The 27,095-nt window shown below is 37.6% G+C and overlaps 1 protein-coding gene across 4 annotated transcripts in view; it reads left to right on the top strand.

Moving 5' to 3' along the window:
• The window catches only part of LOC140237771 (signal transducer and activator of transcription 5A-like), a 74,624-nt gene extending 59,503 nt beyond the window's left edge, over positions 1 to 15,121 (top strand). For 2 of the 4 annotated variants that reach the window (XM_072317703.1, XM_072317704.1), the window contains exons 18-24: positions 672 to 736; positions 1,308 to 1,402; positions 2,325 to 2,464; positions 3,237 to 3,389; positions 4,434 to 4,503; positions 5,280 to 5,417; positions 14,316 to 15,121. In XM_072317703.1, the coding sequence (XP_072173804.1) occupies positions 672 to 736; positions 1,308 to 1,402; positions 2,325 to 2,464; positions 3,237 to 3,389; positions 4,434 to 4,503; positions 5,280 to 5,417; positions 14,316 to 14,460 (806 nt within the window). In that variant the 3' untranslated portion in view covers positions 14,461 to 15,121. Of the gene's footprint in view, positions 1 to 671; positions 737 to 1,307; positions 1,403 to 2,324; positions 2,465 to 3,236; positions 3,390 to 4,433; positions 4,504 to 5,279; positions 5,422 to 14,290 lie in introns of those variants that run through there. The other 2 variants (XM_072317705.1, XM_072317706.1) reach the window with 2 other exon arrangements.
• The last annotated feature ends 11,974 nt before the right edge of the window (positions 15,122 to 27,095 follow it).

Genomic DNA, 27,095 nt, shown 5'->3' with positions numbered 1-27,095 from the left:
GTTCTCACCAATCCACAGAATAGGCCTGAGCATCATTCGCGTTCGTTACACCTTCAACACTATACAAGACTTGAGCTTTGCATTCGGTTTTTACCGGACGCATGGCTCAGTGTGGATCAGTGGAAATCAGTGCATGACAATTGACCAATCAGATTGCAGAGATTCTAAAGCCCATTTTATAAGATGCTTTGACATATGATTGTCAACATTGCAGAGAGTTTGCACTGAGTTTCACATTTTCAAACCTGTCATAATGCAATTGCAACAATTATTTCCTGTGATTCTATTTTTTTTTTTAAAGAAGTGCATATGATTGTGGCAAATATAGTGAGGATGAGAGGGGATTTTTTTTGTTTGTGTTTTCTAAGGATCATGAAACACAATTCCCTCAAGAATATTGATGACGCTGATGACAACAATAAAAAAAGATAGAATAGATACCATTAAAGGTTATATGATTATAGATGACATTCCATTGTAGATGATTATAGGTGATAAAGTAAAAAGTATTAAAACATAAGTGATCACTTTCAAGAAATGACAGTGATAATGACCATTATGTTCTCATATACATGTTTACTTCACAATTGGTTACTAAAAGCTTTGAAAGTAACACTCATCCCATCACGCTGTGTTAATGTACATTTATGTATCCCATTTTCCGCTTACAGACCACAATGTTGGATCGCATGAAGACTTCGGCAATAGCTTTGTCACATGGAGCATCTTTAACAGGGTGAGTGGGCAAAGTTAGAAGCGCCTTTAGCAGGAAATTGTATCACATACATCCTACACATAAGAGTCAACAATTGCCCATACTACTGCATGCGCCGAATATTTTACAACAACAAAACACTTTCATTCTGTTTTTTATGCTTATATACAATTTGTAGACAAACATTACATTATCCTCGGTCCATTCGTTAAGTACAAATGTGTAATTGTGCTGTATTTTTACCTCTGCCAAGGAAGCTGTGTTTTTACTGACATTGTTTGTCTGTTAGTTTGTCTGTTAGTTTATCTGGCTGTCTGTTTGCAAAATAACTCCAAAAGCTATGAATGGATTTGGATGAAATTTTTCAGGCAGAGTTGATAATGACACGAAGGACAGAAAGTTAAATTTTGGTAAAGATTTGAATCACTGTCTGGATCCAGGAAATTTGTTGATTTGTTTGTTTGTTTGTTTGTAAACCTACTTTTGATAATAACAATAAGCATTACTTTCAATAATATTCTTAATGTAACATTGTTATTATTAACAATATTAATTGTTGATAATCAACAAATATTAAAACCTCTTCTCCCAGGACCCCCTTCCAAATCGCACCTTCACCTTCTGGCGCTGGTTCCATGGCGTCCTTGAGCTGACAAGGAAACATCTGAGAGGACCATGGAATGATGGGTAAATTGAATTAAATTAAATTAAATTAAGATTTAAATTAAATCTTTTGCAGTGTCCCAAGTCACTATATTTTATGCTTTGTTTGTTTTTAGATAATTTTCCTATACCTTGTTTTTCTGGTTGTTGGAATTATCTGTGCATTCTTTGTCCCTTCCAGTCTGGATTTGTTGTTTCAACAAACCGTTCGTCACAATTTTAACAGAAGTTGTCACTAAGATTACTCATTATCTGGCAGAATTCATGGTTTTTGGTTTTCTTCTCTTTGGCCATTCGTGTCAAGGGAATGTCAAAAGGGCTATAGGGTCATCTCAGCAGTGACTAGATTTAAGTGAGTGAATCAATGATGTAATGAGTGAAATAGAAAATTATGCAAAATGTTTGACACTACAAAAGATATGGAACTGCATAATTAAGATCTGTTGAATACTTACTTGAAAATAAGTTGTTTTAGCTAGCTACACAAAGAACATTAACTTTCAGCATATTCTATTCACCAGCATTCAGAAAATAGATTTCCTCACTAATTGGAAATTAGTTTGCAGCATATATAATTATTTGAATAAAAAGTAAATCATCATGCTAAGTGTAGATAATGTAACATGCTAATGTGAAATTACTTCAGAACAAAATTGTTCATTATTACTAACTTTGCATGATAGGTTCTGAGTGCTCATACTGTAATGACAATTTCTCATTGTGAATAGGTTAAACACATCCAATATTGTCTTTATTTTCTCTTAAATTTTGGTTGCTTCTTTCCTGAGCATGTTGCCATCTCCAAATCTCCAAATTTTGACTAGATTGAACATCCAGTAGTGTCTTTCTTTTCCCTTAAATTTGGTGGTGTTTTGGGTGTTGTTTTTTTTTATGAGCGTGTTACCATCTCCGAATCACGATCCAACTCTATCCCATTCTCCTTTAGCTCCATCATGGGATTTGTGTCGCGAAGCAAAGCCCACGACCTCCTCCTGACCAAACAGGTGGGAGCATTCCTGCTGCGCTTCAGCGACTCCGAGATTGGCGGCATCACAATCGCCTGGCTGGCAGAAGAATCAACCACGGGTAAGTTGAAATATGCGTAGATTGAATGGAATGGTCCCACTCATTGGTAAAGCCCCCCGTTACATTAGCTGGTATATTGTAGAGGTTGGTAATTCAGACCTTTCCTCAAAAAAGTAGAACTGGAAACTTCTTTATGATTGAGTTGGAAGTAGTAATATAGATTTCCGGTGAATGATCTTTATATTGATAGAAATTCCAACTGTTATCTTTGTACAAAAGGGGGATAGTATTCTAAAGTGACATGGGGTTTATTATTAAAGAAAGCAACATCAACTTTGAGGTGTATTACTGTACGATTTCATACACGATGTTGGGAGACATTATTCTTCGACCATTTAAACTTTCATGACTTTGCAAAAGGACTATGAGACCTTGAAGTGTTGGCTGGTTTCTCAAGTGATAGGATTAGAGGGAAATGATGGCCAAAGAGTCCAGTCCATGCGGGGGAAGACTTTTCTGCATGTGGAGCATGGGAACCTCCGATTTGGGGGTACACAGTGTTGCTGAAGTCTTCCTACATTCTCGCTTTTCATCCCAGTCTACCCTTTTAACTGCGTCAAAGTGCACAGCACCTTGCTCCCGCCTGGCAGCCCCTCAATTATTTCTGTCTTTAGCAATGTTCTATAATGAACGGTGAAATCCCTACAAATATTTTGTGAATGCATGGTCTCATCAGATATGTGGGGAACGTCCATGTGTGCAGTGTTTATATCTTTTTAGTGGTTTCAGAAATAAAAGCGTAGTTCATCGTGACTTTTTTTTTTCTGTCTAGGTGAACGCCAGGTGTACAACCTCCAGCCCTTCACAGCGGATGACTTCAACATCCGTTCCCTGGCTGACCGCATCCATGATTTGGAGCACCTGACTCACCTGTACCCAGACATTCCAAAGGACAAAGCATTCGGACAGTATTACACCACAGATCGTGAGTTATTCTTTTGCTTTTTGCTCTTGAGCTTCACCTTCCCCCGTCTCATCCCAGTTTAGTACTAGCCTCCCTCTCCTCTGAAATGAGTGTGTAAAAGCTTTCTTTCCTCAAAACATGAGAATTTCGATGCTGACATTGCAGGTCACGCATTAAAATGTTTATTTGTTGGCAGGATGAGATTGAATCCTTCTATAGCCTGTACTGGGCTCACACGGGTAAATAATTCCCCATAGAGACGTGTGTTAAAATTCAAAATTAAAAAAAAAATCTCTAAAATAGCTGGGAGAAATGAGGTGTTTCATCTTCACTAACCTGGACAAGTGAGATATATCCTTTCATCCATCAAATTCCCAAGGCGGGTTCTTCAGCTCAAACTCTGTCCAAGGGTCCGCAGAGCCAGACTACGAGTTCTTTTCACTCAAAATATCACGTATTTTCTGTGCATGCACCCAATGAAACATAGTCCCTTCAAATCCCATGAGAAAAGCTTTCATCTTCCAACCAAAATGCAGTTTGTAGAGGAATTCATACTCAATATCTGCAGCTATTCATTTTTTTTGCCAAACTGCATTATTGATTTTTAATCAATTTTTTTTTCTTCATTTATTTTGGTATCTTTGGTACAAATTTGTGAAGGGATCTGGGACATTCCATTTTATTTACAGGTGTGAGCCCTATACTCTTGAATTATGGCTGTATGCAGCGCCCTCTTTGATGCTTTGTCAGTCATGATTACTACCAAGCTTGATGCTCAGACTTTGAAAAGCCAGTGATTGATTACCACCCGATAGAAGTTGAAAGCTACATGTCAAACAGTGGCAATAAAACTGACACGTAGCTTGATATTGACACCTCCTCAACTATTTGAATTGTGCATGCCATTAAAAAAGTTACTGACTGAAACTGATATTATATTCTCGACATTTTCAAATTCAGCTCCATTTGGAAGACTGTTTGTTAATAATTTTTCTCATGCTGCGCTTTGTATGTATCTTTGATATTATGTTGGTAACATTGTCTGTGCTCCCTTCCTGTACACAGAGGTGCCCAGCCAGACAGGAGGTGGCTATGTGCCCTCCTCCCTGGTGAGCTGTATCCCACGCATGCCAGGGTGAGTTGAATATGACCAGGAGCACTGGTCAGGGCACATGGTTCAGGGTCAAAGTTCATAGTGACAGATTTTTTTTTTCCCCCTTTTTTTTCAATGCCTCCTTCACGAAGTGGCACTGGGAGGCGTTATGTTTTCGGGTTGTCCGCCCATCCTAAATTGACTTTGTGAATGGCATAACCTATGTTCTGTACGGGAACCTGGTGGCCTGTATATTGAAGTCTATGGGTATTTCAGAATTCAGTATGGAATGGGTTAACAACTGTTTCAGGTATCTGAACAAAACTGGGCATATATACGCACGATTGAATGAAGTTGTGCCTTTCAACTTTCAGGTGCACACACTCAAAATCAAAGGTCAAAGTCAAATTCTTAAAATTTCACTGTTTCCCCCATAATGCCCACAATGCCTGAAGGTATTTTCGTGAAACTTAGTGTATACATAATATTACCCAATTAAGATTCTCCAGGGAGTTTTGGGTCATGATGTCAAAGGTCAAAGGTCCATTGAAAATGCTAGAATTTCACTTTTCCTGCCATATCTCAGAAATGGCTTGAGGTATCTTCATGAAACATAGTACAAATACATATATTGCCTGACATTGATTATCGATGAAGTTTTGGGTCATGAGGTCAAGAATCAAGGGTTAAAGGTCAGGTTGGAATGCTTAGATTACATGATGGTGTGTATCGAGAAGAATCAAGGGGTAGAGGGAGAGAGCATATATTTTGCTGAGATTAAATGACGTGGCTGTACCCTTTTTTTGATCACTCAACAGTACACATGCCCCCCAGCAGCCCCACGACATGGGTAACCCGGGGCCCATGTCGCCCCCTTCTCAGACGGCCTCCACCAATCAGTCGATGATGGCATCCAGCGACGGCATGGCAGAGCAGTCCATTGAGCAAAGCATCGAGTAAGTAGGCTCCTCCTCCTCCCTCCAGCTGTATTCTTCTGTCGCTATCAGGTCTCAGGAAATCGTAGCTGGGAAGAGTAGCAGATTGAGTGGTATGGTAGCTTGCAGCCAGTTGGAATGTCAGCCTTTCTTTTTATTTAATTATTTTTTTTGTTTTTTTGTTTTTTTGTTTTTTTTTTGGGGGGGGGTATATTTAAGTGGCACTGGTTAGGAATGAAGTTGAGCCTGTCAAAGCTACACTCTACCATCTGCTTAAATTGGTCACCGAGATGCTCCCCAGAACGACACAGCCTGCTGATAGCCCCCGATGTTGTGGTCACCTGTCTCTCATGACCACCAGACACCTGATATTTTATGCACTTATATGTGTATTTTTATAATATTATGTTATTGTGTATAGTTATGGATATTTATTACTGCTGATTATTGGGCAAATCCAAATCAGCCACTAGCCTGTGCGTAAAGGCCACTGTTATATGTTTTTCTTGAGTGGCTGCTATGCACAGGCTTGACAGATATTTTAAGGAGGCACCTGTGATTTGTTGATGCATTTTCTGTAGGAAAGGATTTAACATTATAACTATTTGTCAAAAGTAAGGATACTTCTTTCCAAAGGTAAAACATAGTTCTCATACGCTTACAAAAACTGTCCATATTTGCTTTAAAATGGACACACAGGCACGAAAAAAAGAACATGTCAAATATCGCTGTGATAGCACAATTTCATTTCGGTAATGACGAAAATACAAAATATTAGCTAAAAAGTGCATCGACAGTGGTTTGTACACGTTTTTACATTAGATTAAAAATCAAGCCATAGTGGTAACCTGCAATCTTCCACATTAGAGTAAATCACATGCAGTATTATTAGCTTACCTGAGCCAAAGGCTTGAGTGAGCTATTTGCGATCTCCCTTTTGCGATCTTTTTTCTAGAACCAGAAGTGATAAAGCAAAGTTAATACCATGACGTAGTACATTGATGACTGTAGTTCCAAGTTTGTTCATTGCACATCCAGGGATGCCACCCCCTGTTTGGAGTCATGGGGGGGGGGGGGGATCCAAATGCAGGCCTAAATTGTACAATTTCATCTCCTTCTTAAAAACAACATAATGATTTTCACCAAACATGGCAAGTAGTATTCCTACGGGGATCGGATCATAGGCCCAAACCTCCTAAATTTAGGAATATTTAATAATATTCTTCTCTGGAACTAGAAGTTATTTGCCAGTGATTTGACTTGGCAGGTATTTTTACCAATGTGATGGAATATGCAAATGGACACCATGCCCCCCACTCTCAAACATACTCAGGTGAGCGTGAGACCCCCCGGGTCTCTTCTTAGGAAATGCCACTGCTAGAGCATGATCAATCATCCACTGATCTCTTTGCAACTAGAGGTCAGTGTCAGTCATTCTAACTACCCACTGCCGAAAGGAGAGGGCATTTCAAGAATAAAAGACATCTACCATGATCGAAATTATTTTACACTTTAGATCTCAAAATATTCCAAAGCAACTCATTTAAATGGCAAATTGTGTCAACCAGACAAGTTTTTTTTGTAGACAATTACAATATATTGCAAGCAAATTCCAAATGGTTGAAAACAAGTAATGAACTCTTATGTGAACTATGTTTTACCTTTAAGTATCATTTATTTGTTGCTGATTTTTTTTTACAAGGTCACTAAGGTAGCGTATTGGGGTTCTTCACTCTTTGCATTCTTGTCACCAAAGTTTGCCGAAGAAGTAAAATCTTTATAAACATTTTTTTTTTTCAATGGAAAAGTATGTGTGAACTGGTAATGTGACGAAATTTCTCAGAGAGTAAATGAGATTCTTGATTCATATCGTCATTACACCTTGAAAAAAAAAAAGGCAATGCTGAGGCAGGATACTGTGATATAATAAGGCTATTTAATGAATTTGTGTGACCTACACTCTTTCTTCCCATGCCTTATGAAAAGTTATGCTGCTCGTCAATCATAGTGGTATGCATGTTTGTAGGAGTTCTCAGTTCGACCTTTTGAGCATATTTCTGCTTAACAAAAAATTAATAAATGAACTAATGACAGACTGTCATGTATATTATACACACATTAATATATGCATATATATATATGTATGTATGTATATATATATATATATATATATATATATATATATATATATATATATATATATATATGTATGTATGTATGTATATATATATATATATATATATATATATATATATATATATATATATATATGTAGTAAATTTCATTGTTCACACATTCTGACCCATTCCAAATATGTTATCTGTGTCATCATTTGGCTGTTGTTATTGCAGCATACCTCACACTTCCTTTTCATGTTCTTTCTTCTGGAAAAAGTGAGATGAAGTATATCACGAACACAAACCACAAGGTGTAAAAACAAAATACCATTGTCACTTCATATATTTATTGTAGTTTTCATCATCATTTAATTTTACTTCACAAAATCTGTCAGTGAATTCGTGCTGACTTAAACTTATGTACAGAATATGATCACAAACGATGGGAAATGAAAGAATTTAGATGTTTAAGTGAATGGATGTTCTGAAACTTCTGTGGAATTAATGGCTGATATTTGCTACATTCCTATATATATATTGTATGTAAATACTGTTACAGTGGAAGCTCTTGTTAATCTTCTTATTCAGCTGAAATTTTCCTTTTAAATACCAAATCTTTTTATGATAAAATTATATTTTTTACTGAAAGGTATACTTTTCTAAATATTTATCTTGAAAGTCTGAATTATACATTTCTGTCTATCTATCTATCTGTATTTTTTACAATTTTGAGATTCTTTATATCACAAATCTCTTTTCCCCATGTTTACAAGCCAGATGAAATAGTTACGTATTGTTCACTAGTTGTTAAAAAAAATTATTACTTGGTGTTTGGTGCTTGGCTTGCTGTAATTTTTACCTTCTGGGTACAGTAAAAAAAAAAAAAAAAAAAAATGCAATCACAGAGTATTATTCAAAGTTTGATGTACAAGTCATCTCATGAATTCTATCATTGCTGTTTTTATATGGATTGTATTTTTTAGATAATTTTGAGTGTAATGTAAGTGTTTGTATGTAGGATTAGATATGTATCGTTCACCAAAGAAAGTCTAGTAATGTATCACAGTTGTATATTTTCTCAGATAAGAGGTGCGGAGTACCTGTTTATGACATTTTGACTCTGTGATAACAACTTCTTCTTTTTTTTCAGTGACGCATAGCCATGAATTATTTGTATCATGCATGAATATCTTGCAACAATGTGTGTCTAGCTGCTTGCAAAGTGTAGAAATTTTGTCTTTAATGTGCTTTTGATTTTAACATTCTAAAGGAATGGCTCTGTTTAAAAAAAAAGAAAAGATTTTCTACTTTTGGTAAGGAATAACAACACTGGGCAACTGAAGTAGATTGAGCATTCTTTCTGCTGTACCAATTTACGAGATACTGCATTGTGTGTTTACATTGTTGAATATTCATCATGTGCAGTGCCTCATTATAATGCTGCTTCAATATCACTTTAGAATGTTCCATGGTCAACATCATGAAAAGACATTAAGAAATAATATCTTTTGATCATTCAATGACACTATTGATCCAGAGAATTCAAAATAAGAGAGAAAAAAAAAAAGAATCATAGTAATTCAGAAGAAAAACATCATTACTGGTCAGGTTTGTGGTCTGAAAGAAAGAGGTAAATAAGAAAAATCCCAAATAAATTATGAAATCAGCAGACCATATCTTTTAATGTGGATGTTGGATTTTCACAAGTGATTATCCCTTTCTAGGGTTAAAATCATGATGTATTCAATTTCAGACAATCATAGTTTCATGGCTGCATTCAGTATTATGCGTATGTTGTGTAAAGTTATGCACTAATGTGTATACAAAGTAGACAGCACAGTTTTTGGTTAAAGGGGGGGGGGGAGGGGTGGAGGATTGTGTACAATTTCTTGTTTATTGATGTGTGCAATAATTGGCATGTATAATGCTGTATTGAGTAAGTTCAGAAATATCAGTCATTCCAGTGCTGGACAGTTGAATATCTTCAATACCGTCAGAGCAGAATTAAGTGTGAGTACAGCACAAAGTCAAGTAGGTGTAGGGCAAATTTTGATGATTAATAGATAAAAAACATACAGAAACAAAATATTACATTTAATAATCTTCCCTGATTATGCACATTTTAGTCAGGGAAATGTACTCATTTATCAGGTTATAAGCATTTTTGTTTTTCATTGATGAGAAATCAAACCCATTTTGACTCATGTAGTCATGCTCCAATGAGAAAAAACTCCCATTCAGTTTAATCCATTCTGTGCTGTTGTCAAATTGCTGTGAGCATGGCTGATTGAAAGGCAAGAGAGAAATGTCAAATATTTCACCTAACTCAAAACCAAGTATCGTTTAAAGTTTGTAATATATAACTGATTATATTTCATGGATTTTCCCTCTTTAGATATTGATGAGCTTGTCGTGATATTTGTCCTTACATGCCAATACACCAAATCAACTCTTCTCCTTCTCAACCCCCCCCCCAAAAAAAGTGCACTGTCCACAACAAATGGTAAACCCTTACTTGTCCCCCCCCCACCACCCCCCCCCCCCCAAAAAAAGAGAAGAAATGGGATCAAAGAAAATGAAAATTATTTGTGCAATTGCCTTTCAGAAATTCTTGCCCATTGTTTGCACAGTGGATCACATCCATGAAGTAAATTGTTCTACACAATGTAAATAACCACGATTGTTTGAATTAAGCATTATCGGAAGTTAGATCTATGTACGCATACCCAGTATTTCCTAGGGGCTGTCAAGACGGTGCTTATACTCATTGGTGCTGGAGTCCAGAATGCATGCAGTTTTATCGCTACGACCATTTCTTGTTGAAATTGCTTGTGACACAGTTATTTTCTCATTACACTTTCGTACGTTTGTGTGTCACATCTTGTGATTTTTACACTCCTTCTTGTGTTCATTCTTGTCAGCTTCATGCTTGTTCTTCTTTATATGTTGCCTTTTTTTCTGTTTTTCTTCTTTTGTTGGTCTTTGTTGTGCATACTTTAATAACACTAATTCAGCCAGACAGGCAGACTCGTCAGAATGATTTGACTAAATGTGTCTTTTAAGTGTGCCTTTGTGTTATTATTTGGCCTTAATGAAGTGTTATATGTATCTAAACGTGCAGTTGTGCAACAATTAAATGAATATTCATGCAAACCAACTTGCCATAGAAGTTTTCTGTGCTGTTTCCAAATTCTGCTTCAGCTTACACTGATTATAATCATTAAATTGTTTCTTTTCTTCCTTTTTTTTTTCATAGCTGTTGTTCATGACGTGTACATGTAAACCACTTCTAGTTTCCATTAATACATTGGTCACTGTGGTATAAATGAAAACAGATTGAATTTGCCTGCTGTGTTTGGTCTGACTGCACAAGACTACATTAGGGACATGAACAGTATTTTTTCATGCTGTTCAGGATGAAATGATAGTTGAGATCAATTTTGATCCAATTTATACCATTTGGTGGATTCAGTACTTAAATGTGTGTGAGTATCAGGCTAGGTAATTATGGTAGCATGATGGTTATGTTAACTGTTTAGGGAGGAGGCTGCATCCATCCTGTAGAAGTTACAGATGCTATTACAACATTGTGATCAAGAAATAATTTGTGATTTTTGTAGGAAGCAGATGTATTTGTTCTCTCATTATTGACAAGTAGAAAGTAACTAGATGTTGCGTTCATTTCTTATTGTCAAATGTTCAGAAGAGCAAACCAAAATTACAGATTTCCTAAAACTGCTATTACCCTTTTGCACATACTGTTAACGTAACTCAAAACTTTGTTGTTTTTTAACAACCATCACAGCAATACCATAGGAATTGCCAAGAGGTTTGCAAAGACAGTTCCTCATATACGTTTTCCTAATCCAGCCTGCTGTAAGCATCATACTGAATAGGTGAATCCACCAAATGTAATACATGTCAATTAGGGACAAAATTGTGATGGATAACAAAAGTCATCCTGTCATGTCAAAGTAGGATGGGTTTTTTTTATGCACATGCTTTTAAGGAATTGGGTGTGATCACCATGAAATTTAAGACTCAAATGTACTCACTTCTAATCTCCTAAACTTCTGTTTTATAAACACTCTTTATTCTTCTAGTCTATTCTGCTCTTTCTACTATACATGCTCTCCATATTTTAAACATTGTACTATATATCTGAAAAAAAAAAAAACATGCCTTATTTTTGACACTTGTATATCTGACTACTCGAGTTCATTATTTGTGATAGGGTTGAATCCATTTCTATTCTAATAAAAATTTGTTATCAACCATAGAGTTTCTGCAGATGGTTATTTGTTGGGGTTTTTTTGAAATTATAAAAAATTGTTAACACTCTTTCTGAGATGTTCTACCCGCAGTGTTTCAGTACACTCTGACCTCGTGAAGGGATGGTGATCTGTGATCTCTAGCTAGAGGTCACCAAATGAGGATTAGAGTGTGGATAGGGAGAGGGAGAACGAGAGACTCTATCTAGCTCCCTCTCTCCACTGAGCATGTTGTCCAGTGTTTTTTGGGGGCAAGACCTGGCAACGGAAATCCTCCAGCCCGGATGTGGCGTGTAGCGTGTGACCGGCCCCAACGCACTTTGCACAAGCACCAAGCTGTGACAACCTCGTCCTTTCCCGCCTTCTTGGAGAGAGAGAGATCGAGGAAAGAGGCAGCGCCCTCTTTTGGGGATGCGTAGGGCCAACGATGTTAAACACGAGGCAGATGGGGGGGGCCCCCCAACGGATCCACAGTGTGTGTGCGGAGACCTGCAGTTTTGGGGCAAGCAAGCTTTGGCAACTTCTAGCTAGAGATTCACGACCACCAGCCTTCGAAGGGTCAGTGTTTACTGACACACTCACGGGAACATGTCCTTTTCATTGGTGAGTTGGAAGGGGGGAGTAAGCGACTGACTTTGGCGTCTGCCCCCTCATAGGAAGGGCACGGTGCACTGTGCACCCCAAGCAAGAGGAAACCAGGTGGGACTGTTTGGACAGAAAGAGAGACATGGTGCACTCTTTATGTGCTCCTTTTGCCATGTGCTCAGTCTTGTATGGCAAACATGGTGTGCTGTGTCCTTGTTTTGGGTGGCAGGGCTCCGTCTGTTCCCCAGTAAACTCTGCTGCAATACACAGATTTCAAACATCAACACTCCAAGATGCGATTGTCATTCTAATGGGCATTTCAAAGAAATAATCCAAATTCTAGCATACGAGCGACAGTATGACTTGACATGACAGATATCCATAGTAAGCACATTTGAAGTTCTGTAACTTCTCCATGTATATCTACAGTACATTCATTCCTTTTAACTCACATGTAATGCTAACACAACATAAAATCCATGCTTGTACAATTTCATTCAACAATCTGGGAATCACAAGGCTGATTAACATGTTAACTCCATAGTAACATTGTGTATAATCTGCCTAATATTTCTTCTGTCAACTGACGTTAGACAGAATTAGGCTCCACACGTCTGCCACAGGAGAAAAAAAAAAAGAAAAACCCTGCAAAAAAATAGTAAACAAACATCTCACGTGTAGAAGGGCTGTGAAATGTGAGGCAAAGAAAAAATTCCTGACGGACGTAATCATGTCTGAGTCAGAACATGGGAAGATTATCAGTTTTACTACAGCTTTTTGGCGTCACACAGTCATGTGTGAAATTTAAGTGGTTTCATCTCTCTATGGAACTGTCCACCCTATTCATTTAAAAATAAATAATCTCTTCTGAAATTTGCATCGGTTTGCAGAAAGCCTTTTGATTCAAAACTATTATACTGAGCAGCTGAGTAGAGGAAAACTACCATCCAGAGTTTTGTCTTCTTCTCCAAAGATGTGAATTATGAACTTTTCTAGGTGTGGACATGGACAGGCCAGCATGGCTTGTGACATTGTCATGATATCTGTTATTTTTAAAGCTAATCCATTCTAAAAACTTCAGTGACAAGTATATTTGTTATGTTGAAGCTCTGTGGATACATTTATCCATATTATCACCAGTAACATGTGTCTGTTTATAGATGCTGAAGTCCAAAATAGAGATTTATGAAGGGTTGGAAATCCCATGAAACTGCTTATGCTGGGCTCTTTTTAAATCCATCTTGTTCGTCTCTTCTTTCTACCATATTAGTACTTCTTGTAAGCGTAATCCAACTCCACTCCACTACCATGTGAACAGTTCGTGATATGTCGATCCGTATCATCACCACACTTGTCGCTTGTAAACTTCCCATGCACGTTTAAATTTCATGTTGTGCCGTCTTAATTCATGGGTCATGTATTAGTCTCCTTTCCCAGTCTCTGTTCATTGATGAAATCAAATAGAAATATCTACAAAATCCTCAAATATTCCCTTCACCCTGGGAAACTATACTTTGCCTTATGTCATCCTGTAAGCGTCCTGTTAACCCATCAACCTTCCCTGTGTTGTTCCCTTTTTGTTGTAATGACATGGCTAAACTTTACCCCCCCCCCCCCCCCCCAATCAACCCAACTCTATTGGCATGCCTTTACTCCTCCTTTTGTAGTCTGGTGTCATCTTGATCACATTGACTCCATGTCTTCTCCATGCATGCCTTGTAACTGTCTGGCAAGATTGTAACTTGATGGCTTTGGAAACTCCTCTCAGTGCTCCAAAGGCCATTTGATGTCTTGTTATGGGTAGAAGAAACCCCATTTTTGTTTCTTCTGATGCTGACCACTGCCTTTCCCATTTTTGTTCTCTCCCCATTTCTCTCTCTCATTCTCTTTCCCCACCATGCCCATTTGCATCCCACCCAAGAAACCTGGAACTGCCAATTCTGGAGGACGACTACGACTCGCAAAGCGGTATCATGGCGGATATTCTTCGGTGGAGCGGAGGAACGATATAGGGACGCTTGCCACAGCATACGGAAAGAGGAGCCGGGAGGTGGAGACGGTGGTGGTGGGGCGGGGCAACGGGACAAGTGATGTGTGTCTTCGATCGGCAGCTTGATTTTGGGGACGCTCTCAGAAGAAGTGCGGTCCAGAACTGCGGCGATTCTAACACCGGCCCATCTGAACTTGACTCTGATGGCAGTGTTGTTGGCATTCTTGTATGTTCGCCTATTGGATGCACGCAAACGTGGATTACAGCCTGTTGAGATGTACATTCTATTTTGGACTTCAGTGTGACCATGTAGTTATAATTAATGATTTCTTATAAGTGTGATGTGATATGACACAAAAAAAAGAGAGTTCACATTATCTATGTGACTGTGCTTATACATGCAGCTGGACAGATTCTTGTAGGTTTTCATTCATTGAAAGTGGCAGTGATGAAACGAAGGGCTGGATAAATGGGCAGCTACCCCTTGTACTAAGTGTTTGTGAACAGTTGTTGGTCAATGGTGATGTTTTGCAGTGCCCTAGCTGCACATACAGTGACCTTAGTGTTGGGGTGTAATCAAAGTAATGCTGTGGAGGACCCAACAGGCATGCAGTTACCCTTCATGAGCAAATGTATGACCTGTTCCAAGGGAAATTTGATGCAGCAAAAATCGGACTGCCCCTTTACTTCCTCTTCCACTCACTTGGTAATCAGCGAGTTGAGACTTACAATTTGCACGTGAGCAGAGCACTGATGCTGTTTCAAAGTCTTAAGTCTTTTGTTCAACTGTCAAGAGATATAGGTCTGAAAATGTTCACAGTATGGAAATACTGCATCAACAGAAAATGAAGGGAACTTACGGTTGGAAACATTCTTTTCCAAGTAACAGTATCAATAGCTTTTCCTTGAACATGTGTTTGACTTTTGGAGGAAATCTCTTAAATGCATGCATCCTTTAAAAATTTTGTTGTTTTATCGAGGTCAATTGAGACTTTCATTAGCTTTCCACAAATATTATTTGGTGTAATATTTTGTGTAAAGTAAGTGGCATTTTTGTACTCTTTCCCCGCTAAATGGAAGAACAAAGCTTGATAATGTAGCTATATGGTTTTTCCATATCTGTTTGTTTTTCCTTCTTCTTTTTTTTTTTGCCTCCTACAATACTATCAAAATCATTGCAAAATGTTGGAACATGTTTGTTCAATTGTCCAGCTTCACGTTTCAGTACTGTGCAAGCTGCAGAAGTAGCCTATGGCATATTGCATTGTGGGTTGGTAGAGTCTTGCTCATAATTATATGACTTGTTGATTTATGGTAACATTTCAAGTGATACAGGATCACCGTTGATATGAGACTGTAACCTGAGAGCTAGGCAGAACTTGTTTAATTTGCCAGGGACACAAGGCGGCGTGGTTTATCACCGTGAAATTTTCCATTTAACTGTAGACTTATTATCATTTTTATTATATTTTTAACGTCTGTGTGACAAACAAAGAAAGCAAAAAGATAATACTAAGCTATGAATAGGAGTAATCATATTGTGAAGTTATCAAGCATTGGTTTTATCATCACTCTGTAAGAGTATAACATTGAAATATGGTTCCTTCACACAACATTGTAGGCTATTTGATGATGACAACTAACGGAATTCTATGTGTATCAAATTGAATAAAATGTGTCATACCAGGAATATCTGTACAGCAGGCAGTGGACCCCTTGTCCACATGGTCAGTGTGCAGTGACTGGTGCCGACATGTCAAAAAATCATCAAATCAAGTTCACAGTTGCAAGTTTGCTGGATAGGCATCTGACTTTTTTTCTTTCTTTTTTTTTGAATCCACAGACTGTGTCCAGTTTGATTGTACAGTGTAGTGATTTTATTCGTGAAGTTGTCAGGACCCACAGTTAACCTCAGCGAAATGTTTGTGATATCGTGGTGTCCAAGTGAAATGCTAATCCAGTTCTTCATGCCTTGTGATACACAGTATTAATGTCACAATTGTGCATCATCGATTCCATGAACTATGCTACTTTGTTTCTCCGTTTTTATTGTTGGTGGTTGTTTTTTTTTTTTTTATGATCATGTAGAAAAGTTCTCCCCCAGGCTTGTTTTCATATTCTTGAAATAATGTGAAGTAATATGAAGGAGTGCTCTCCAAAACGTGATGTTCATGTTGTTGAAGTAAATGTGAATTTGTGGTTCTGTTTGACAGAGTGAAAACTTGCTTAATGCTGAATTCCTTAAAAAAGATAAGTGTCTGAACATGACAATCATGGTAAGCTGAGCTCATGGAAGTTGAGTATTTTTGGTTTTTGTTTGTTTGTTTGTTTACTTGTTTGTTTGTTTTTTAATGTGGCATTGAACCTCTGGAACTGTTATCCTGTTAGTACTTTCTAGCTGCACTGGAGTTAGGCTAATAAGGGGATCCCGTACTGATGTTTATCGTATTGTGTTGCATGAACAAAAGGGTCTGAAAACTGAGAGACTAATCTGCCATGGTCCTCTCTAGGGCTCAGAATGTATGGATGACACAAGGAAATAACATGTCTGTTGATAGGCGGTTTATTACACATGTACAATGTTCAATTTTAGCTTGAAACCACTGCTGTAAAAGCGGATAATGGACAAAAGTGTGCTGTCACAAGAGCATTTCACGTTTATTTTTTTTTTTTCCAGCATGAGATACAGAGAGAGAGAAACCAGCCTTACATGTAAAAATTACTGATCTATATGGTGGTAGTTTGAATATTGATAATGACAGTAAATCAGCATGTTTATGAAATCATAGAGGAAAAAAAATGTTTTGTTTCAATTATGTTTTGAGATTGCTACTAACGCCCATGACTCACTCCCTATTTTTAATTGGTCATATGAATGACTGCTGTACAGATGTTGTGACAGTCTTGAAAGTCTAAATGACGTGTGAGTCAATAAATTATGTGTGAACACATATTTCTGAACCTGTATGTTGTGGTAGTTTGTAATGTATGGGTTCTCATCCCCACTCTGATTACTGTTTGTGGGGCTTGTAATGATATTTTTGTAAGATTTGTATTTGTTTTATATGTTTGAATCAGTGGATCTGGACCTATTGTATACTGTATGTTCTAGTGCAAGAATATGGAAGAGTTCTGCATATATCATGTCTGTTGCAATTTTCAGAATGCCCTCATTGCATTGCAACATTAGTTTCCACTTTAAATCTTTGAAAGGTTTTGAAAAGAAATTATGATTTCCTCCATTGTGTTGATCTTCATGAAATTTTGGTTTGACCAAACGATACATGTCGAAGACATTTGCTACAAGTGATACAAGAGGTGCGCTTTTTTCTTCTGTTTATTACATCCATGCCTGTATCTGTGTATTTCCTCATCAAATTTCTGTAGCATTACTTTTTGTAAGTCTGCAACTTTTATATATGTGTACTGCCACTTAAAAGTGACACATGGAATGACAATACTGACATTTTTTTTTTTTTTTCCTGCCTTACGACTAATACTAGCATACCTGTAATGCTCTGCTAACTAATGAGCAGATATGCTATTTTGGTTCCTCATTCAAAGAAAATGCTTACCAAGTGATCAGTATTGTTATAAGCAGGTTAAATTGCCCAGTCTAACTTTGAATAGGACCAGGATTCAGTAAAGAACCCTGAAATTGCTAGTGGATAATTCCACAAAGTAAAGATGTCTTCACACACATATTCCCTAAAATAAGGCTACCTTGCAATACGAAACCGACATCACTTTGCGTGAAGCGGATGGAACCTAGCAATCAGTACAGCATTTGTTTTATGCATGGTTTTAGGTGTATCATTTCAATTTCCTGGAATACCGCTTTTACTTGTGGTGGACAGTTTTACTGCTGTACAGATATAGTGAATACCTAGCTGGGCGATACTTACTGAAATGACTCGCTTTAATCATATTTCAAGGAAGTAACCCTCTGTGGTTTGAAGGCATTTTCCAATTTCTTGTAAATTTGATCCTGTGATTGAATCATGCATCAAAATAGCGAACGGTATGACCTCTGTGTACTACATGTATTTAATTCTAAAGTACGCCCTCTCTTGTCCAACAAGAAGAGAACATGTCATCTGAGTTTCCTATTGTAATATTTATGTTTTCTGTGAAAGCCAGTGGTACCCATGATACAGTACTGTATACACCGAATATTTTGCGAGGTTTTTATTTTCGTGAACTTCGCGAATCAGCTACTATTCGCGAAATTAAAAGCACGCGAAAATATTGACTGATCATGATATGAATGCGATGTACGCGTACACATTTCTCCGTTCAGTACAGGACTCCACGATCGCGAATCTAACCACTCGCGAAATTTGCCAGGAAGACTCGTTTCGCGAAAATTTAGCCTCGCAAAATAAATGGCGTATACAGTAGATCCTTCCTTATTGGTCACTATATTGCATGTATAACCATGCAAGGAATCATGCATTGTGTCTTCCGCTTGTGTTTTCATTTAAAGCTACGTACCGATATGCCAAACCCACTTCTGGTCGAAACCAGGTTTTGACAATAGCACTTGGTCTGCCCACCTGGGGCAAGTAAAAGTGTATGTAGGTCAAGTGAAAAGATAGCAATGCTAGGTTACTTGCCCGATTGGCAAGTAAATTTAGACTGAATATGAATATCGGAAGCTCCTCAAGTCTATATAATATATTGGCTTTTTTTTGGGGGGGGGGTTGGGGGGAGGGCAAGTGCTTTTTACTTTTAGTTAAGTAAAAATTTGATAATTTATTATTCCACTTGGCTGTTGGGCTTATGAAGGAAAAAGTTAATGTCTATATCCTGAATTGATTTGTAGCTACAGGCTGCTATGTTCGATAGTGTGGGAGAGGACTTTCAGACAAAACACCAACTCGATTGTGTGTACCATGTATCAAGTGCATACCTCAACATACAATTGTACATGTACTGCGGGGAGAGAATGACAAGGAATGTTGTGACTGGCTGCAATCCTGTAAATGACAGAAAAGAGTGTATATTTTTTATGCTGCTGCCTTTCTAGGGCACCAGAAACGTCCAACTTCACAAGGTGACCATCTGTGATATGAGGAACTGTATAAAGTGTTCAATAAGGTCGACATGTTCTGTGCAGGGGGTGGCGAAATTTGCACAAGATTGAGCTTGCCCATTGTGTGTTCATCTGTCTGTTTTGTATTTACACCTACCATACCTAAATACATATCTTGGTATGCACACCCAATTTGTGGATTTACTGTGGATGTACAATTTGTTAGACACCATGCCAATACCCTGACGTTAAGATGCATGTTAATGTGACTATACTGGGGTTATGGGTTAGTCATCACAAATCTGCAGCACATGTCATTTATTGCTTCCAAGTGTCTGGTTACAATAAGAACAGGGAACGAAAGGAGGAATGGGATGGCCTCTTAATCTGAATACATTTTAACTCCCATAACTGCCATTTGCAACCTGCTTGAACGACAGTGAACAATGGCATTTTGAGATTATAGTCCTCAAAGGGTTACTAATTATTTTCTATTGTGTGTGTGTGTGTGGGGGGGGGGGGGGGAGACAAATTGTTAGTAATAGTTATCATTCAATTATTTGAATAAGTAGGCTTTGTTGTTCAAAGAGACTGATCCCCCCCCCCCCCCCATGTTCTATTTCCTCAAACATATGCAGTTGTAATTTTCCAACCCTTTATAGTTTTGTGTGAATTTATTTGCTGCTGGCTAATACCAACTTTGCCCCATGATCGGTACAAAAGGAACCAGCTTGTGGCAGTACTCATATGAAGAGTTTTGCTGTTGTCCAAACTAAATTGATGCATTACAAAATTTCATTACCGACATGCAGCATGTGTGCGGTAGTGTACGCTCATTTATAACGCACCACTATACGGCATTCACTGTCACAACAGATAACAGTGTTTGTTTATGCATGTAAATCACTTTGATGATGTACCATGCACAATTGCTTTAAGCTTGTCACAACTTCTGTGCTTACCCTCTTTTATAGCAGGGGTAAACTTAGCCCTGAGAATTTACGGTGCTATCCCACTTCTGAACAATAAAACTAGGAACAAAACCCCAAAACACACCGCAGGCCCAAAGAAAAATTGGGATGCCTATGGAAGTCTTAGAACTAGCAATTCTTAGATTGGAAATGACCCTAGGCATAGTCTTAGCAACTGGCCAAAGCCCCCAACCACCACCACCACCACCCTCCCATGAGTTGCAGTGATGGCCGCAACCTCTCAACAACCTCAAATGCACCGTCATCAACGCACCGAGTCACTAGATTAAGGAGTAAACAAAAAGGAAGAAAAAGAAAAGGAGAAAAAGAAGAATTAAACATCATGACAATCTCCTTTGTTAACTTGAGCAGCGAAACAAACAAGATTTAGATTCAGGGTAAATGGGATTTGTCTCTTATCTTGTATTCAAGTGTCCATATTTGGCCAGTCCACAAGCTTCTGTGCTGACAGAGTGTTGAGACAGACAAATTATGATGTGATGAAATTATCTTGAAAGAAATGAATACTGATGACAGTGCTATTCATATTCAACATCTACATATTTGTCATATTATGATTCTTATTGTTATTACTATTTTTTAATGGAGAGGGTAGTTGGTTAAGATTGCTGCACAGGTGACGTCCATTGTAACAAAGTCCTAAGGACGAGCAGATTTTCTTTCGTTGTATCGAAATTAAGAATAGATACATAAATGATCATTTGGGGACGTCAGTCTTTACTTCATTGAAACAAGAATTAATTGATGTTATAACCATGTTTGCTATACTGGGAGTGCACTGTTTATGCAGGTATTTGAGCTGAATTGCTTGTCATTTCTTGATTCAACAGCTGTAAGGGTCAAATGAAGGAAACAGGCCTAGTGTGAAGAAATTGCCATGGAAACATCTTTGGCTGTAGTGAAAGCAGTCTCAAACTAAATTGTAACAGTCAGGGAAGTGTATAATGGTGCGATGTTGGCTGACCATCACAGAGTCCACAAGTACTGACCAGTCTTCTGCCATTCTTTTTATTTCACTGTTCTGCGGACTTACAGAGGCCAGTAAGAGTGTTTTTTGGAGGGACGTTATTCTGTGACTCAACACCTTTCGAGTCATAACTCTCCATTTATGCATGGTGCGACATGGATACTCTCTATCCACCTTCTTGTTGCATTATCGAAGATACCCCCCCCCCCCACCAAAAAACAAACAAAACAAAAACAAACAAACAAACAAGCAAAAAACAGGAAAGAAATAATGATGTACAGTGTGTATTATGAAGAGTTGAATCTGAACTTGAGGTGTTTCCTGTGTAAGTCTTTATCCTGTATTATGTGAAATTTTGATAACAAATATCCATGGCCCTTCTTTTCTCACCTAGCAAATTGTTTGAGTTGTGTATAAGTTTTCTTGACTTCATTTTCCATGTTTAATATTTTTTTCCTGGGTTTAAACAGAGACTCCACTCCATGTTTTAGGTAATGGCATCTTCACCTCGCCTGCTTATGTAGGATTCTGTCTGATATCACTGCTTGGCAGACTCTTGATGAAAACTTGAAATGTCCATTATGATGCCGTTCTTCTGTCAATTATCGGTGAAACTTGAGCTGTTTTGTTGGACTTTCTTGTTTCATTTAAGTCCACATGAATGTGGAGTGGCGTATCATATGAAATGCAGGTTGTGCTGCATCTGTTGTACATATAGTCTATCTTGAATACTCATGTGTGGTGTCAATTATATACTGTACTAAAGAAATGACATGATTCTTATATCATGTGACTTACTGATAGCTAGTGCCAGTTGAGCTTTGCTTGAAATGGGATATTTGCTTAGCGTCACATTTTTCTTTTTCCTATCAATATGCAACAAGAAGGTAACAAAAAGTATTATGTAGATGAAACGTCTAGATTATCTTGCTTTTTTGTATGGCTTTGTGAGTTTTGGCAGACATTGTACTGATGCTAACAAGCTGACATATATCTACCGAAATAAAATACCGAAGTACAAATATGCATATGGTTGTTACATTGCTTTGCTTCTTACCTAAGTCCTAAAGACACATTTCATGAAGATTACAGCATACATGCTCTCATCATCTACTCCTACATTGTATAGGAGCCTGCTAGTGAAACTAAACACTCTGCAATGGATTCTTGGTTTAACCAGGGAGGTAGATCTCTTTCAACCTCCCTGACATAACAAACTCCAATGAAATCAATGTTTACTGGAAAGTTTGTTTTATACAGTATCAGGGTTTTAGAAACAATAAAAATACAACAAAACTGAACTCTTTGGAAAGAATTAAGAATTACTTTGTTGTAATGAGAGTTTGTTATATCAGTGTGTTCTTTGGGATGCAAGTTCATTTTGTCATCCAAACATAACCATACCAGGCAGACTTTTGGGATCTCACCCACAGAGGGCTTGTGATAACAAAATTTAATATCTTGCATGATCATCATCAACAAACAAACCATGCTATTAAAGAAAAAGTCCGTACCGAGATCATGCTGCTCTGTATGAAAACAGAAAAATCAGAGAAGTACATGGATATAAATGAAAATGGGGGAGGGGAAATTACACACACACACACACACACACACACACACACACGCACGTACGCACATTTAGAGAGTAGGACAAATTGGCAACTATGTGACATAGGTCTAGATGCTGAGCAGCTCTCCATTTCTTTTGTACACAACATTTAAATATTTTTTCTTTTTTTTCAAATATTTTGGCACAGACAGAACTTATCTAGGCCCTACGTAGGAGGACATGAAAAATGTATGATTATCCGTATTATGTACCAAGAACAGAGCTGGAGAAAAAAAATTCTTGTGAGAAAAATGAACATTTTGACTTTTTGTGTACAAACCGAATGGAGAGGTGCTCAACATCTACCTCATGGAGAGTTGCCAATTTGCCTTGCTCTCTTTAATTAACAGTTCATAACTTAATTTTGCGTGTCTAATTCATCCCCCCAATTTTCACAGATCTACTTTTCTCATTTTTCTGTTTACATACAAAGCAACATAACATCGGGGTAGAATTCCCATTTAATAGAGAGAAGACAATTTGTGTAATTGATACTGGAATGTGATACATGCAACTCGGTCATGAAGCAGTGATACAAACTATATGTATATAGTTGATATTAGATGCAAACTATAGCATAAAATTAGACACATATGCAACTACGACATGTTTATGTCTTAGTTTCCACTGCTCGTATGTTGAGATACAAAAAGAGATAACAGTGAATATGATTATACTAGTATGTGATTTACAGTGAACCTCGATTGTAACAAGGACCTAAAAACCGTTACAATTACACCTTGTTCTACAATGTATTAGGTTTCTGAGTATATCAGGTTACAACGACAGCAGCAGCAGCAGCAGGAACAGTAACAGCAACAACAACAACAACAAAAGAACCACACACAAAACTTTATATTACAGAGTTTGGACATGCAAAATCACGTTGTTATTCGAGGTTTTGTTAAATCCAACCTCTTTAAAAGGAGGTTCCACTAAATTGACCAGGCTTATAAACTCCTCTGTCAGACAGTACTCTACTGATGCGTAATATAAACAATTATATAGCACTTGTACAGGATCTAAAAAATCGGTACTCGTGCTTTAAAAAAAATGCAAAAATGCTGATGAATCTGTATAACACCACAGGAGTTTGTATGACCACTTCTAGTGAATGTAGAATACTGAATCTTGGTACATTATTATCATTACGTATAAATGCAAATTACTTGGATTACACTGATGAAATATATTGAAAACACCTTTTATGGTTGTAATGGTATTAAAGGGATGGTACAGTATTGGTGGAGATGAGAATTGGGCTGTTAACTTTTTGCGAGATACCAAGAAAACACATATGATATAGTACAGAGCATACCATTTTAAGAGGAATTCAAAGTTTAATCAATGAAAATCGGGTTCGGAATGACAAAAACATCCAAAAACAAAGTAAAACAAAGCAATCGTAATAAAGTGTGGGTCCCACACTTTATTAGAATCGCTCTTTTTTGGATATCTCAGCCATTTCAAGACCAATTTTCATCAAATAAACGTTGAATTCCTTATAGAATTACATGCTCTTTTATAATAAGAGGTTTCTCATTATCTCACCAAAAATGTTAGAAACCTGAAATTAGGTCTCAACCAAAACTGTACGATCCCTTTAAGTGAACCGTTTAAGCCTGAAAAAAGTGGTAGGAAGAGAGGAATAGAGCAAGAAAAGAAGTAAGGGAAAGAGTGAGCGAGAGAGAATTACAGAGAAGGTGAGGATTTTGGGGGGTAAGCAAAATCCATCCTCCAACTTGCTTGTGATTTCTTCTTTTTTTTTTTTTATCTGATGACCCATCATATCCCAGCAGCAAAAATAATGTGTTTCACACTGTTGATAGATGAAAGTTTGAAATAAAAAAGAGAGGAGTTTAATCTCTAAACGGGATAAATGCTACTCTAAACATTATTTTTCAAGCAAGTCCGTCATCAGACAGAGCAAAATTAAATCTTTCCCTTGCAAGGTTCCCGGTGTGGCTGGCCCAGGAATTCGATCCACCTTACTATAGTTCCAATTGGTGGTAAATATTTTGTATTGAGATAATAATAATAATAATAATAATAATAATAATAATACCAATTTCAGATGAATCTCCAATACAGATGGGATTCTACTCTAAAGCTCGAAGTATTGTCGTGAATATTGAAGAGTATACCAGGTTGTGATTGTAATTTATGAAGAAAAAAAAAAGGGGGTGTCGGACATGAGGTCAAAGGGTCAGGGTCAAAGGTTAAGTGAAAATGTTCAAATTCCCGAATACTTGCTCTCTGAAACAGTAATTAGCCGTCCAAATGAAACTTGGTTCAAGGGATGTAAACACATTCGTAGTTCTGCCAAACTTCCAAAGATGCCATATTTATCAATTTGTTATCCAGTCATGTGAAACTGTTGTTTTCCATTGTCACGATGTACTTTATAGACCTATAATATCGGGAGAACGTGATGTGGCGAAGAACATACCAGTCACCATAGTGACATTTCTAGTTTTTGTCGTTTCGTTCGTTTTGTTCATTTATTTTAGCACGGCAACAAGATTCAGCCAATGGCTGTTTTTCAACATCCGTGCGGGAAAAAATATATAAATACACAATTACAATTAAAAAAAGGAAAAAAAGTTAATTAGATATACTACAAATAAAAACAAAAATGGTGAGCTTGATGAGTAACAAGATACAATGTGATGATTTGATGTGACGATTCTATTAAAGCGTGGGACCCACACTTTATTACGATCGCTTTGTTTTACTTTGTTTTTGGATGTTTCAGTCATTCCGATCCCGATTTTCATCAAATAAACTTTGAATTCCTCTTGAAATGGTATGCTCTGTACAATATCATAAGTGTTTTCTTGGTATCTCGCAAAAAGTTAAAAGCCCAATTCTCATCTCCACCAATACTTGTACTCGTCTTCGGCAAGGTCTCTGAACACAAATTGGAAGACATTATGGGATTTTGCCATCTTTTAATTGGTATGCAAAGCGTGTTGAGCAAAATGTGCAGAACACGCGCGTGCTTGTGCGCAGGCTTGCATAATCGAAAACAAATACGAAGACACACGATAAAATCAAAGGTTGGTCTGTCTTTGTCCTTGTTTTTGTTTTTTTTTGTTTTTTCAGTAAAAACAGCAGACTCCATGACACAGCAAGAAAGTCGCTGGTCTAGTGCTCATGAGACCATTGCACTTTGCCTCCATGGTCATCTCCACCTGAAGCAACGTATAGGACTACAATTTCAAAACTCGAGATTCGGGAATTGATGCACGGACCCTTTCGGCAACACCTTTCCGAATTTTGGTATTTTGGGCTCCTGGGGCACCACCATCACTTGTAGACCTACAAACTACCCCCCCCCCCTTCCACACACACACACACACACACACACACACTCTGATCATTTCTTCTAAGTTAGGTCAAAATCCATTCACCAGTTTCAAATAAGATTTTTAAAAAATCGAACAATTTATTCACGGTGGGCGTCGCATGATAGACGTCGGACGGCGAGGGATCGTAATAATATGTCCATGAGCTATATGGCTCATAAAATGAGATAATGTTGAATAGAAAAGGGAATAGATTGTGTAGGCCCTATATATTTCAGGACCTTTCGGTGGGGATGGGGGAGGGGCGCCCAGGATGATCACGGTGCCCATTTGCACGCACAACAGTGATTTCATCTCCTTACCAAAGATAATTTGGGAGTAAAATTTGACCATGTAATTTCAAGAAGATGAAAATTGTGAAATTTAGTCCCCAACCCCCCCCCCCCCCCTCCCACCACCACCACCATTGGATCTCGGATCTGATGTGAACACATTACTTTAAAATGTACATTCATCATTACTGACTTATACTCATTATAGCATCAACTCGGCTGTATCGACTTGTTTTGTTTCGTTTTTAAGATTGCAAATTTGGGGTTTGGGGCGGGATTGGGTTCCCAAGAGTGTTGAGTTGAGTTGAGTTTATTAACAACATACATGTGAATATGATAACATGATAACATGAAATTCCATATAAAAAGGGTAAGATACAATAACATGAAAATTTTTTTTATGAGAATACAATGATTTTGTACAAGGTTCTTACAGCTATGCAAGCATATATTTTACATACTTTTATTTATCTTACATTAGAATACATGT

This window comes from Diadema setosum, chromosome 14, assembly GCF_964275005.1.
Source record: "Diadema setosum chromosome 14, eeDiaSeto1, whole genome shotgun sequence".
Classification (NCBI taxonomy): Eukaryota; Metazoa; Echinodermata; class Echinoidea; order Diadematoida; family Diadematidae; genus Diadema; species Diadema setosum.
The sequence above is the reverse complement of the archived record's forward strand: the minus strand, read 5'-3'. Positions and strand labels throughout refer to the sequence as shown.